The 14,642-nt window shown below is 44.3% G+C and overlaps 1 protein-coding gene across 3 annotated transcripts in view; it reads right to left on the bottom strand.

Moving 5' to 3' along the window:
- Positions 1-14,642, bottom strand: part of MXI1 (MAX interactor 1, dimerization protein) — a 51,526-nt gene that overhangs the window by 11,991 nt on the left and 24,893 nt on the right. For all 3 annotated transcript variants that reach the window (XM_042818564.1, XM_042818566.1, XM_042818565.1), the window contains exon 3: positions 13,832-13,861. In XM_042818564.1, the coding sequence (XP_042674498.1) occupies positions 13,832-13,861 (30 nt within the window). The remainder of the gene's footprint in view (positions 1-13,831; positions 13,862-14,642) is intronic.

Genomic DNA, 14,642 nt, shown 5'->3' on the forward strand with positions numbered 1-14,642 from the left:
GAGGTATTTTGGGCTCTCGCAGGGTTTCTGCAGTCAGTGGTTGAGAATTGGAGATGCTCGCACCCAGAATCCCCAACTGCCTCCTCCAACGCTGCACACCGAGCTCTCCTGGTGGGACCCACCTTGCTTCGCAGGCATGGTATGCCTGAAGGCACGCTGCTAGCACCACGGTGGGAAGAACCCGAGATATCAGCTGGAGAGCAGCCCATTCCTAACCTAGACCTCCCTTGGGGTCTGCAGCAGCAAAGGCACAGAGAGACTTCAAATCACAGAATTGCCAGGGTTGGAAGGGACTCCATGACTCCATCATGAATCTCCAACCCCCTTCCACATGCAGAGCCACCAACCTCCACATTTGATACTAGACCAGGCTGCCCAGGGCTCCATCCAATCTGGCCTTGAACACCTCTAGGGATGGGGCACCCACAACCTCTCTGGGCAGTCTGTTCTAGCACCTCATCATTCTCTCTGTAAAGAACTTCCCCCTTGCATCCAACCTAAATCTTCCCCCCCGAACTTAAAACCATTTCACAGCCTGTTTTTTCATAATACAGAAAAGACCCCAGACTTTGGTGCCCACTAAATATAGTCAGGCTTTAAGCTAATGACACCACTACAGCTGGTGTTGCAAGAAGCAAGCACTTGTTAAATATAAAGTTGTCCATCAGTCAGAGAGCAAAGGATGCTGCCAACTTACTATTTGGGAAAACACCTTTCCTCTTTCCAAAATAATGAGCAGGAACATGCCAATATCAAGAATACATTCTGTGTGGTGCCAGTTGTTATTAAGATAGGACAGAGCTTTTCTAGCATATGCGCTTCTTTTCTCATATTGTATTCCAGTTTGCTCACCTCATGGAAGCAAAAATAATCTTAATTCCTAACAAAAAAGAAACATTCCAAGAATATAACTGTATGCAATATTTGTTTACACAAAATCTTTTACACCCGAAGGAAAGCATGTGCTCTTCATCTAACACCACTCTGCACTGTCAGAAATATTTAAGGAGTCATCAAACGGCCGCTGCACCTCTCAGGTACAGAGTGCATGCATCTGGAACAGAGGAAGCAGTGCATGTAATTTAACCTTGTAAAATTATTGTAAATTTAACCTCAGACTTCCCAGGGAAAAAGAATTAGCAGCCAAGGTCGTTGTAGGATATGTGGTTGGACAAAAGCACAGTAAGTAAGAAGGAGAACATAAGAGACCCTAGCACTGTCCTTCCTATTGGATATATATTTCTGCACTAAACAACAGTATTTCAGAAGCCTAGGAGTGAGCTGGCATTAAGCACCAAGCAGCTGTAATTTAAGTTAACTCCACGTGCTGCTCAGCAGGAAAGCCTGAGCAGAGAAAGGCGCTCCCAGCGTTACTGCAGCAGGTGGGCTGCGTGCTGAGCTCGCACCAGGAAAAAAAGGGGCCTCTGAGAAGTGGTATCAGAGCACAGAACACACCTTGCTCCTGCTCACCCGGTGTCATGTGCTAACACAAACTCACCTGCTCAATACTGTTCTTCCAACAAGGAGCAGGGCCTATCACCAGAAGATTATCACTATCTGAAAATTATATTTACTGCAGGAAAATTATAACAATGTAAACTTCAGAAGAAAAAGCAAAACCAAACTAAACCTGCACCCTGCCCTTTCCCTTTACTACCTCTGACACCTTCCTTGCATTTTCTTTCTCTTCTCTGGGCAAGTCTGAAAGCAAAGTATGCAGGACTGCTCAAATCTCAAACAAGGAAGAAGCACAAAGCTGGCCACTTGAAAACTATTTCCTTGGGCAAGCAGTAAAACAGAGTACATCTGTAAGAAACAAAAATTGCTCCAGTGTTTTTTTCAGCTCAACTACAAAACTCCTAATGCTTCCAAAAGCTCAGTCTCTCTGTTATATGCAAGACATTCTTCCTAGTGCAATCCTAGCTGGAGAAGATCAACAAGACCCCTGCCTTGCTCAGCAATGCCACAAACAGATATAGCTATTATTCCCCCAATCCGAGAACAGCTGCAGATGAGTAAACTAACATTTGCGGGAGGATTACCGCCTGGCGCTTGCTCACCCTGTGTTCTCCCAGCAGGAAAAGTTAGGATCCCACCTGGGAACAAATCAAACACTGGAAGGTTTGTGGTTTGTTTTGGAAAGGAAAAGGGGAAAAAATTAAAAAAAAAAAAAAAGAAAAGAGGAGGAAGAACACCCAGTCCTCTGGTGTTGGAGGAACTGGTTTCCATTTGCTCAACTACCAGGCCAACATTAAAAATACAGCCACACAAGCTTACAGAAATACCTGCAAAAGCACTGCATTATCATTGCAACCACATCAACATTCCTTGTTGTTTTGTAGAGCTAATGACCCTCACAGGGCCTCATGAATTGAAGCATTAATTAGAGCTTTGTGGTCAGATATTTCCTACATGTTGTCCCATCCTAAGATTACTCCTTTCTTTAAAAAAAAAAAAAAACACAAACAAAACAACAACAACACAACCCAACCCACTAGTTTTAAAAAATAACAATTGGAAGAAAAAAAACAAAAACAAAACCAAACCAAAACACAAAGAAAACCAGAAATAACTAACAGGATTTTCTACCAACCATTCACCTGGGAAGAGGCAGCAGTGGGCTGCCTCTCGAGAAGCAAAAGGCATCTCAAGAAGCACAGGCTGTTCACTCTGCCCAGTGCTATGCCAACCAGGAGCCTGCAGAACCTGCACGCTTTCTCATGAAGGGTAAAGCAGCAGCAAAAAGGGGCCAACATTTCAGCCCTCCCCACATTCAAGGAAGGCTTTGTAGCAGGCAAGATGCTGAAGTGAGAGTTGGGAGAGCTGTGTGCAGCCAGCCTGCGTGACCTCAGGTAAATCCCTCAAGGAACTGAAGCATGCACCACACATCCACAAAATGGAGCTAAGCCTAATTCCTTCACGGGGCATTGCTAAGCTAAATCCACTCTTGTTTTTCAGGTGCTCACATAGCTTGGAAATGACACTGGCGTTTGGAGATAGCAGGACACTTTGGAAAGCTAATTCATTCAGCTCTCTCTGCTAGTCAGCAATACCCAGAGCACAAGATGGCCATGTTTTTCAGAATGTGTCAATAACCCCTCATATGCAGCAAAAAATCTCTTACAGCTGTCTCAAGGAATTCCTAAAAGGGAATTTCAACAGAATTCAGAGCAGCCAAGTCTGAACCGGGACTATGAGGTGAAGGCTGTACTGCAGACTTTGCAATCAAACAGTCACAGAGCTTTTTATTTCTTTATAACATCTAGTTTCTCATGTCCCGCTGTTAATCTGATATGCCCAGATTATGACTTAGGCCCCATAAAATAAATAGATCAGAGTGCTTCAGACATCGCATGATCATAAAAAGAAAACTAACAGTTCTTTCCTGTGTTTTAAATACAGATGTTGCACTACCTTATGCTTGGGATCCGTTGTGGGGACAGAAGGCACCTCACTCCCAGGTGCTGGGATTTAAAAGTCATAGAACATCACCAGAATTGCATTGATGAAACTCCAAGGGAACTCAAGCCTCCAGAGGGCCTTAGCATGCTTTCTACAAGTACAGCACAACACAGATTTCTCTTCTCCCCCCTTAACAACCCCTTCACTGAAATACATCCCCATATGTGCTTCTCCCAATGAACACCAAGCCTGTAAGCTGCTTTTCCAAGCCAACAAAAGTTTAAAAGAGTTCATGCTGTCCAGAACAGTATCTGCATTTTTTCTTAGGGAGTCGTATTACACAGAATATGCTTTGGGGACATAGCGTTCCCAGGCACTTTCCTACTTCTTTCAGCATTAAAGTTGCTCATCTGGGTAGATGAAGTGGCAAATGTGTACTGGGAAAAGGGAAGAGGAATGCTGGTGTTTTTTTCCATATTCCCTTATCTCCTCAAAATTCCTGTTCTGGCATCTAGCATTTATTATTGCTGTGAAAACTGATGACTATATTCAGCATCCAGGACTCTTCCCACTGAACACAGAGGCACTCAATTTCAGGTGTTTTTTTCATTCCTAGAACAATGCTGAAAACATTTTCTTAATTAAATGTTAGGAAAAGCTTTCCAGTGGTACCAGCAGTTGATCGACGCAATTTGGCTTCCCTAGGCAGCCTTGCTGTCAGAAGCTTTTAGCACCATGTTAGATAAGCATCTGTCAGGTAAGGGTTTAGATGGAGCTTATTCTCCTCTGGGGCACCAGATGAACTGTGCAGGCCTCAACCCCATCTCTGACAACGTCGTGAAATGCTCTGTAAATTGGAAGGGTGCAGCTTCCTCTTTTAGGCATAGGTCTGAGCCAGCTGCAGAGGCACTGCTCTGAATCTCTGGAAAGCAAAGGGGAATTTTGTCTCTCTGAGCTACAGCTATGGTGAGAGAGCAAGATTTACTCTGCAATGGCAGCTCTCGCTGCTGTGTGCAGCTGGGAAGGGGCAGTGATGCCATGTGTACACAAATAGGCAGCCAGAGGGAAAGAGAGAACCAGGAGACATCTGCAAGGCAAAGTTTCCAGTACCAGCATGCATCAAATCCCTGCCCTACAGGTTGGTGAGGATAGGACAGGAGAAAGCAAACACCGAGAAGCTCTGCAGATGCTGTGACAGCATTTATGACTTATAATTTTCCAGATCAGGTTTGGCTGAGGAAGAATCAGCTGAAGAGAAACGTGCACTACAGCAGGTAGCAGGAAACAGGAGGGAGGTGCCAGGAAGCAGAAGTCACAGCAAGCAGTGGGTCATCAGCACGTCCCAAGCTAGATGAGAAACAGAAGGAAGCAGGGGGACCTCGAAGATGCTGGCAGCATAGTCTCAGCTGCCACTGCTCTCACTCCTCCTTGCCTACTGCAGTTTTCATTGCACAGAGAAGAGCAAAGATCCCCCCAGTCAATGGCAGAAACTAGCTATGCTGCAGCCACCCCTGCTAGCTTCTCTGCATGCAGTTCAGCAGCTGCAAGCAGGCAAAAGAGCAGACAGCTCTGAGGAGTGCCAGGATCCAGGCTATGAGAACACTGGAAACAAACACAGATCAAAGGGAAAAACCACGCTGTATACACAGCTGGGATTCTGCCTTCCCCTTTTAAAAAGAAATGGGCACATAGATTTTAACTGCAAGCTCTTTGTGTGTTCTTGCACGTAAACTGGGTGCATCTGTGCAAGCGCGAGCACTCACCCTGCATTTGGCCTCCTGACATTACTGAAGTGTAGCTAATGAATGGCATTCTCTGAGCTGTATGGAAGATTCCCACACAGCTGGGCAAACTGTGACTGGGCAATGCACAGCTCAACCTGCCCTGAGGAGAAAGGCCAAGTAGGTGGGAATTAAAGACAGGGAAGATACAAAGCAATCTCTTTTTAACCTCTAATTCCTGCTACGCAGCTCCCCTTCTCAGAACTCAGAAGAATCCCCCCCCCCCCCCCGCCCCGAGTATCCAGAAGGAATAGAACCCTTCCAGCTTCGGCCTTGACAAGTTACAGTGAACTACCCAAGTGTTTGAGAAGTTGTGCCTTCAAGTAGCACTGGAAAGTCCCTCCTGAGAGAATAAGATGCAGGACATACCACCCTGAACCTCCAAGGTCATGGAGAGCCTGAGCAATCCTTCCTGCATAATCCAGCTTTGAGTAGAAAGAGAGAAGAAACGCAGCACTGCTGCAGATGAAGTGTTGGCAGCCGTCTGCACTCGGGTCCTGAGACACTCTGGCTAACCAGAATCTTCACAGCTGGGGTCAATCCCAAGGTCCTCAGGGTTCATCTCACCTCTGAGCCCTCCTGCTCTGTTCCCTTTTTCTCCTGGGCTGCTCAGAGAGAACTCTACCCACACAGAAGCACCAAAATAGATTCTGACATCACTCCTGTCCACATACTCCTCTAATAGGTATGTGTTTTTGCTAGCCTTTACTCTTATAAAAAGATGTCTGCCCTTCCTCTAAAAATACATCCACTTATTCACATGCAAGGGTGGCACCCATCAACACTCTCTCTTCACTGGGGAATCACGCTCTGAACTGGACAGCAAGTCATTGAGTGCAGGAGTCCTTGGCACTGCTCTCTAAATGATCATGCACAGCTATAGCACTGCAGGGACAAGCAAAGGGAGCACTGGGTACCCAAGCAAAGGAGCAAGTATTTATTTGAAGGTCATTAAGAGCTGTGCTTCTAAATGATTCAGATGCTTTTAAATATTCCACCCTAGCTCAGCAACCAGTCGCCCCAGCGATAGCAGGCTGCACTTCACTTTATAAGCATGACTAAGTTGTGTGCAGCTGTTTACTACCTGCCGTGATAAAACCACACCCCTATCAGACACAGCGTTATCAGCACGGACCACACATGAACTCACTGATACTACTCACAGACTCTGTTGAAGTAACCCTGCATTTCAAGCTCAAGTCCTGTTTCCACTGGAGGTTTCAGTGCATGAGCTTTTTGTATCAATTTCTGCTGTGCCTCCACCTTTCCCTCAGCCCCTGAAGGGCAGAATTTCTTCTGTATGCAGCTACAAGATTGCTATGCAAGTGCTACATTCCCTCTCCTGCCTCAAATTCTGCAATGCCCATCTGTGAAATCCCCCATTCGTAACAATCCCTTCTTCACCTTGAAAATTCTGGTTCTCAAACTCCTGGGCAAAAAAATAAGTGCAAAAGGCATCTGGCAGAAGCTTTTCATTTTTCTCTAAGTCATGCATGCTGCTTTCTGAACACATTCTCAAAGGTAAATAATTAACAGGCAAGAGGGACAGAAAATCTTATTACAAAGCTAATGGAAAGCAATGCTTAAGCAGCAGTGTATACATAAAGGGTACCCTCAAAAGACAGCCATTAATTTTTTTGATGGTCTATTGGGCAGAAGACCTGACTCATGCCACCATGCTGAGATCCAGCAAATCCTCAGCATTCCTCCCAGCTCAGACGAATCCCAAAACTTTCTATGAGATAGCCTGCATCTGGCAGGTTAAATGCCACCTTTCTGAAGGGGGATACTCTCATTTTGCAAAGGCACAGCAAGGATTTACCAAAGAGCAAGCAGAGAGTGCTAGATATAATCTGTATTTCTACACAAATTCAAACTCTCAAGACACACAGGGAGGCAGGTTATGATTCCCCTGGGTCTCCATGGTGTCTCCCCATCGCTATGTTCTGGCTTGGCCCTGTCTATATTATCCAGTGGTTTTATGGGAGGGGAGGGAATTCCTGACCCTCGGTTGCACGCTGCCCATTTAATTGTTTTATGGTTGTCTCATGTGCTCTTTGGGAGGAAACCTGCCTGGTCTGTTTGCCCACAGCTATGCAAACTGCTCAGCACTGTTCGCAGCCAGGCAACAACCACAGCAACAGCCAGGCAAAGCACTTTGCTTTCATTTCCCAGGCAAGGCTGGGAAAGTTTGTTGCACACCTGCTCCCAAATCAAGGGGCTAAATCATACAGCACAGAGCACTGCCACTCTCCTGCAACAGCAAAGGTACTTCACCTTGTGCCTTTCTGCTCCCTCCAAACGGGAGGAGCCTCAAGGGCAGCCAGACAGCATCACTCAGCATGTCCCAACCCTGGGCAAGGAGTAGAGGTAGGTGTCTAACTCTTTGCCTTCCCTTATTGAAATATCATAAAAGGATACAGATTCTCAATGCTGTAACATCCACAACAGGAGAATGTGAAAGTTTCCTGCCTACATTTCCTATTCCACACCAAGTTTTCCTTTGCTTATCACTGGGCAGCATGGGATATGTTGCTAGAGTACCTTAAACACATGCATCAGAAACAGATACAGATCATCACATATGCACAGCTGCGGGCAACACTAGCTTCTACCCCAAGTGTACCAAGTATTGAAACTTGCAGTCAACACGTAATCTACCTCAAAAACTATTCCTGTTACCTTACCTTCTTGAGGACAGAAAGTCCCTGAGTGGTATTCACTAGCAATGCTTTCAGGCCCATGAGCAGCAGTAGTCACTTGAACAAGACAAGTTGCTGTATCAGAATTTCTGGCTCTCAACACTTCAACAAACAGCACCCCATGAAGAAAAAAAATTAAAAAAAAATAACAACAAACCTGCAAAGTCTCCAGAGGCACATTTGGGAGAGATATGGCAAGTACAGTACACTGATGTGACTGAAAACTGAGTTAAGAAAGCTGAATGCTTGACTTACTACTGAAGACCAGACTCTTGGCCTGGTTCAAGCTCAGTGGTTACAGGGTGGATTTGCCTGGTCTTAATTTTTTGAGGACATCCATAAACAAACAGAGTTGGTTCAGCCTGAAGAAAAACCCCAACAACTGTGGCAACAGCCCCAAGTAAAATGTGACGAACGCATATTTGGGAAGAGACTGAAGAACCAGAGCTGGCAATGACAGCCTCCAAATTAGATATCTTCTAAGTACATCTGACTGCTTTTATTACACATCCACAGAAGCGACCAGACCCCCTTCTGAAGCTCTGAAACAGGAAAAAGCCTGTAAAGTACCACTTGATTCCTCTTTTATTCACTGCTCTGGAGATTGTAGGTACAGGATGCTGAATGCCAGAACTCAGCCAGCAAAAGCAGGGAGGCCTTGCCATAAGAGTATCCTTCTTCTGAGAGTGGGGTCTCCATTCTGGCAAACAAAAGGACAAATGAATTCTCAGCATCGAACCATTCCAGCCAAGGCCAAGCAGACTGTGCTAACACTCCTTTCTATACTCTGGGGGGGAACACACCAGAAAGTGTCCCTGTAACACATCCCAGTTGAGATGGGGTTTGTGATACTGTGTGACAACTGGCATACGACAGCAATTTTACTGTGCAACATGGCTGAAACAGTTTGCTTTGAGATAGTTTATTCAAAATAGTAGTATTGTTCTTTTTCCTCTTCCTTCTCTATGTGCTATTGGGTTCATAGGGGTAGCGGAAAGATCTGGGAGCAGAAAGGAAGCCATGTAGGCATCGACTCCTCAATGCATTGCTTTTTTTTTTTTTTTTTAAACAACAATAACAACAAAAAAAACCCAAGTAAGCAAACAAATACTGAAACTTGAAATTCTGATACGAACAGTGCTGAAGAACTTCCAACAAAATGAAGATTGCTTTGTTTCCTTTGAATTTTGGCATGGAAACTAACTTTCCCTTTTCAGCAGCTTTACTCAGTTCAAGATGTTCTGCTGCTCAGCAAATGTGAAACAAAGCCTTTGCAGAGTTTTGACTCTAAGTGAATTGAAACATTGCTTTTGCACAAGGGGACACTTTGCATGAACAAGTGTGGGGGTCAAAGAGATCAGATCCCAGCCGCAGCATCTGACTGCTGAGTTCCTGAAGCAGTGCAGGAAAGTAACAGCACTGTAGCAAAAGGCAAAGTGACACTAAACAACCACGACTGAACCTGAATGTATGCAGGATCAACACCTCTCTGATAACCTTACTCCACAAACTAGACTTCCCTTTCTGAAGGTTAAACAAAAACAGGCATGGTAGTGTAAGTTAAACCAATCTCTTAATAGAGTGGAACATCTTTCAGCTCATTGAAAATTGTTGGTCCCAGCTGAAAATGAATACATCTGTCATCCAAACAGCAGTTGAAGACAGCTAGCTACCTCCAGCTCTTGTTCCGTGCTGGCCATGGAGACAGCAGGGCTTAGCCTCAGTTCCCACAAGGAGCAAATTGGATTGTGGCACACTTCGACCTTTGGATGTGTCAAAAAAAGATGCATGCTCAGCTGCGTTGGCCATGTTTTGACTGCAGGGAACATCACAGGTTCCAAGCTTTATAAATGTGGAAAATAATATGTACTGTCAATGTATGCTAACATGAAAACAAAGACCACTCCAGAGAACAAATGAAATTTACTGGATTAGTTTCTTGTTCCAGCTCTCCTGGATAAATAGCAGTGAATTCAACACCACTTTGATTAGTTACTTCAAGACAAACACTGATCAGATTGCCTTGGCAAGCACACATAGCACAACAAAAGCACAATCAGCCCTGTTTACTCAGAGCCAACGAGGATTCACTACACTTTCATTTCCCTTCCCTCCATCTTCCAGCCTAGACAGCACATCCACACTATTTAATACCCTAACTATTTAAATGCAGCAGTGCACTGTGTTCTGTAGTTAAACGCTGCCCCCCCCCTGCTGATACAGACACACTCAACAAGCCCCTGTTCTGCAGAAAGAGAATCAGATTGCACCATTGCTGGGAGCCTCAGAAAGCCCCATGTTTCAGTGCAAACTGACCCAGGTCATGGTTTTCTCCCAAAAATTCAGTAGGTTTTTCCTTTATTTTATTTGCCACCTGAACTATGTAAAATAGGATAACTGTCAGCTTTACATGAGAGACCAACTTGGAGAAATCCTCTGCATTTAACAGTCTGTCTCATGTTTAAAATGAGAATGTGTGGGGGAATCACAGAAGGAAGATCCAGATGAGAGTCAGAAAGTTTAAAAACTACAGTACTTGATCACTGCTGCACATGTCTTCTTTGCTTTGTTTCTGATCATCTCAAAAGAGAGGATCTTACAGCACTTTACTTTATGCTTTCTCAATAAGCTCACAACATTTCAACTTGACTTAGAAGTAGATCTTCACTTTGGTCATTTTTTGTTTTAAACAAGTTACCTCTTGCAGAGACCAAATCTCTGATATATCTGAATTCAGTGGTTGTCCCAGTGTCTCTTTCCATCCTCAGATCTATCTTTTGAGCTACATTATTGTTACCAGAAGCAAAATCTCCCCCAATAACTTGTTCCTCGCCCAGTTACTCAGGTTTGTTTCACTTCTTTCTACTATATTATAATGCAATCATCACTAAAACAAATAGGTCAATTTAGAATATATAGAAAGACTTAAAAACAACAAAACAATCTGATCAGTAGCTTTGTAGACATCTCTCATTCCACCAGGAGATGCAACTTGTCTGACAGGCATCCCCACGTTGGTCTACCAGAACTGCCACTTCACAGAAGAGCAGGAAAGCCGCTCTGTGCTGCGTACCTTCTCCTCGCACCACACCGACCACATCCTTCCAAAACTGGCTTGTGTCTGAGACATTCACAAGCAGCAGTTCATTCTGCTATAAGACACATGCACACACAAATTAACTTAAGCCTGAAGTTTGTTTTTTATACCTTTTGGGGAAAATATTACGCTATTAGAGTTCGTATTTCACTCACTTGCTTTACTGTGTTTTCTTTCAGTATTGCTTAGGAATCAGTTTTTGGTAGGCATGTTAACATACTAAGAAGTACTATTTTAGTTATGCCTTGCAGCATACAAGAAACACAATTCTGGCTTCGTGCTTAAATGCAAGCTATGACTCATCCTGGGCAAAGGGAAACTGTAACACATACCCATTAAATAAAAAACACAAACAATTTTCCAACATGAGGATTAATGACAGATAATAACTATAAATTAACTTCAATCTTTCATAAATCAAACAAAGCCCCTTATATAAACGTCACTGCAATCTCTTCAGACAAAAAAAAAGAAAAAAAAAAGAAAAAAACAAAAATCAGTAACATATCAGAGCAGAGAGAGAAGTCACTTCAATATTACAGTGAGCATTCGGCACCAAATCAAGCACCTCCTTAGCAGAACCACTCCAGTGCTTATGAAATGTTTCCATACTTAAGGGGCAGCTTAAGACATTGCTTTAGTTTTTGAAAGCATATTTTTAGTTACTTTTGGACAGCAGGAGTTAGACGATCCTTCAACCTGATGCACTGAAACTTCATAGCTCTGCAGAACCGAGACCAAGTTATAATTGCTTATTCAGAAAGGAATAGGAGAGAATTGTGGTTTTGCACTCATCTCCTGCTACTGCTTGAAAGAAACTAATTGTTGAAGGGGTTAAATCACAACTTAACTGAGTAGAAGGCGGCTGCTGTTCACAGACAGGAGGGGGGGGGGGGAAAACAGAGACAGAGACCTAATAGTGGACAATTTTGAAAATTACAGTGTGTCAATAATGGAGATAACAGTGAGACTCAGAAGGAATAATCTCAAATAATAGGGAAAATGAGCACCTGCCAGTCACAAAGCCATTAGTATCTGGGCTTTTATTTTTGCCACAGTTAAGTCTGGGGACACTGACAAACTTAAGAATGCTGCAAATAAAAGAGTGAAAATCTAACTGGGAAGCAATCTCACTGACTGGGAAAACACTGCCATGGAGTTTGAAAATAAATGTTTCCAGTACAAAACCTCACTGCCCAACTGTTGATAACAAACACTGCAAACCCAATACAGCCACTTTGGGGTCTGGCTAAGTTTGCCCATGCTACAGCCTGATCAGCTGCACACATCTGTATTAAGAGATCTCACCCACAGAGTTTGAAGCTCACTGCCTGCCCCGCAAGCGTGAGAACAGAAAAAGATGGTCACAGTTCCACACAGACTGGGCCTATGTGAGAAGACCGGGGTGGTACAAGCAAAGATGGGGACAACTGTGCTCTAGCTGCGCTCAGGGCAAGCAGCATTTGCTGTAACAATTAGATATGCAAATAAGTACACTGAAAATTAGTGACGGTTTACTGTTGTCATGGAGAAAAAAAGCAACCTCTGTTCTGGGTACAACCCATTTTCCTTCTTTTGCTGGTGAATAAAGCTGCAGAGAGCACTGGAAAATCCACGGGCCAACACGTTTTAGCAGAACCCTACCTGAGATCAGAGAGGTCAAGGCTCAAGGGAAAGCAACATAACTGAAAAGAAAATCTCCCTGCATCACCCTGCAAAGGCAGGGCCATGACAACTCTGTAGGCTACCTCCTGTAGGAGGTACAACCACAGTCAGGGAGAAATCACCCACACCATGCGACGCTGCTGCTTAGAAGGCCCAAATGCATGGGAAACAGAGGGCAACATGGTATATAGAGTACTCAGCTCCAACTCTCTTGATGCTATATGGGAAGATCCTGCCTGAATTGAAATGCACAGCTGGCCATCCTTCTAATGCCCCCATCCCATCATATGAGGGCTGCTAAAAGGAAAGAAGAGGCAATCAAGTAATTTAGACTCAGCTTTCCCACCCTGGGGGCTTCTTCACAGGAGCAGCTGGCCAGAACACTGCCTTTGTTCCAACAGCCACAAAAAAACACAAACACTCCCCCCCCTACAAATCCCTCAGAAAAGCCACCGTAAGTTTATAATGGAAACCCTGACACAACCTTAACTATAGCATCCTGAATGGAAGGCGATAATCTGATCTGTGTGTGAATTAACTCCCCTTGTCTCAATGGTATTTATCTTACTTTAACTCCTGTTACAAAAGGGTTGAGTCATATAGCAGAGCTGGCCAAGTACCAGAAGTGCAAGCTTTGCTAAAACTCCAGATTCAAGGATAAACAGGCTCAATCCTAAAACAGGTTAGAGGAAAGACTCTCCACAGGCTCGCTGCTCACCAGACCTCAGAGCCTCTGGACAATGGCATTTGCTTCTGTGCTGCAGAGATTATCACAGCCCAGCAGAGGGGCGGGAGGGAGAGGGTGCAGAGCAAATGGGCTCTGCCCTTCACTTCATGGTAACACGTATCACCCTGGGCCCAAGAAACCTGATCCCGTAGCAACCTCATGTATGGAAAGTGCCCCAATCAGATTTCACTGTGTCAGGAGAAGAACAGTATTTACTCTGCATACAGATTAGTCACAAAACTGGGTCACTTCTTGCCTTTTCAGATAGCAAAAAGAAATAAAAACAAGGCTTCTTTTTCAGATCTTTTTGTATCTTCCTCTCAGTTTTAGAACTATGTGATGCACGGTGGTCATTCACAGCTGCCTAAGCAGATCAAACAACACCTGCGTGGTAAGGTTAAAGCACACTGCACTCACCAGGCTTCATTTCTTAGAATTTGGCTCATTAGCTACTTACCGGTTCTTTTCTAGTTCGTTGTGCGTAGACCTGGAAGATAAACAAAAATTTGGATTAGCCACCTTTGAACTACGGTGCTGAGAATTCAATCTCTGAAAGCTGTACGCATCCCCAGTGGTGTATCTCAGCAATAAAGCCAAACAGCCTCCTACATTAAAGCCCATAGGTATCACCCCCCAGCCTCACTCCCTGCTGACAAGATTCCTCCCCTCCTAAGTCTATATTTACCTGATATGTACAAGTCTGGTGCTACAAAATGCAGCCAAGAGACTAAAAAGCACACAAAATTCCATAGAAAAGCAGTGATTATAATAGAGGTCCAGAAACAGCCATTTCCAAATTATTCTGCCTCTGCTACCAGCTCAGTCCAGGGCATATCTTTGTTCAGTGTCCCTATCTACCCTGTAAAAATACTGCCATCATCTGCTAACGCAGGAGCTAGTGGTGCATTCATTTATGCACATTAAATACTTGGGGACCTTCCAGCAGCACTGGCTCTGTAAGGACAACCCCCGGAGACCTTCAGCAGTCACATGCTGGATTTATCAAGCTTAGTAGAACTCCAGATATGGTCAGCATTTGGGCATGAAATAGGATGACCAGCAGCACCATGTTTGCAAACATCAGCAGTGCTGAGTGGTACTTTTAGGATGCTTGGAAACCCCTCTGGGACACAAACAGCACTGTCCCAGCAGTGGCTTGCAGCAAAGTGAGTGACCCTACAAGTGGCACTGAGACCATTTGACAAAGGAGGAGGCTTGGTCTGTATACCTGCTTACAACTTCCCCATTTACAGCTCACAGCTTGAAAC

This window comes from Centrocercus urophasianus, unplaced genomic scaffold (assembly GCF_019232065.1).
Source record: "Centrocercus urophasianus isolate 14NV4802_14NV808 unplaced genomic scaffold, USGS_Curo_1.0 seq_17, whole genome shotgun sequence".
In the NCBI taxonomy this organism is placed as follows: domain Eukaryota; kingdom Metazoa; phylum Chordata; class Aves; order Galliformes; family Phasianidae; genus Centrocercus; species Centrocercus urophasianus.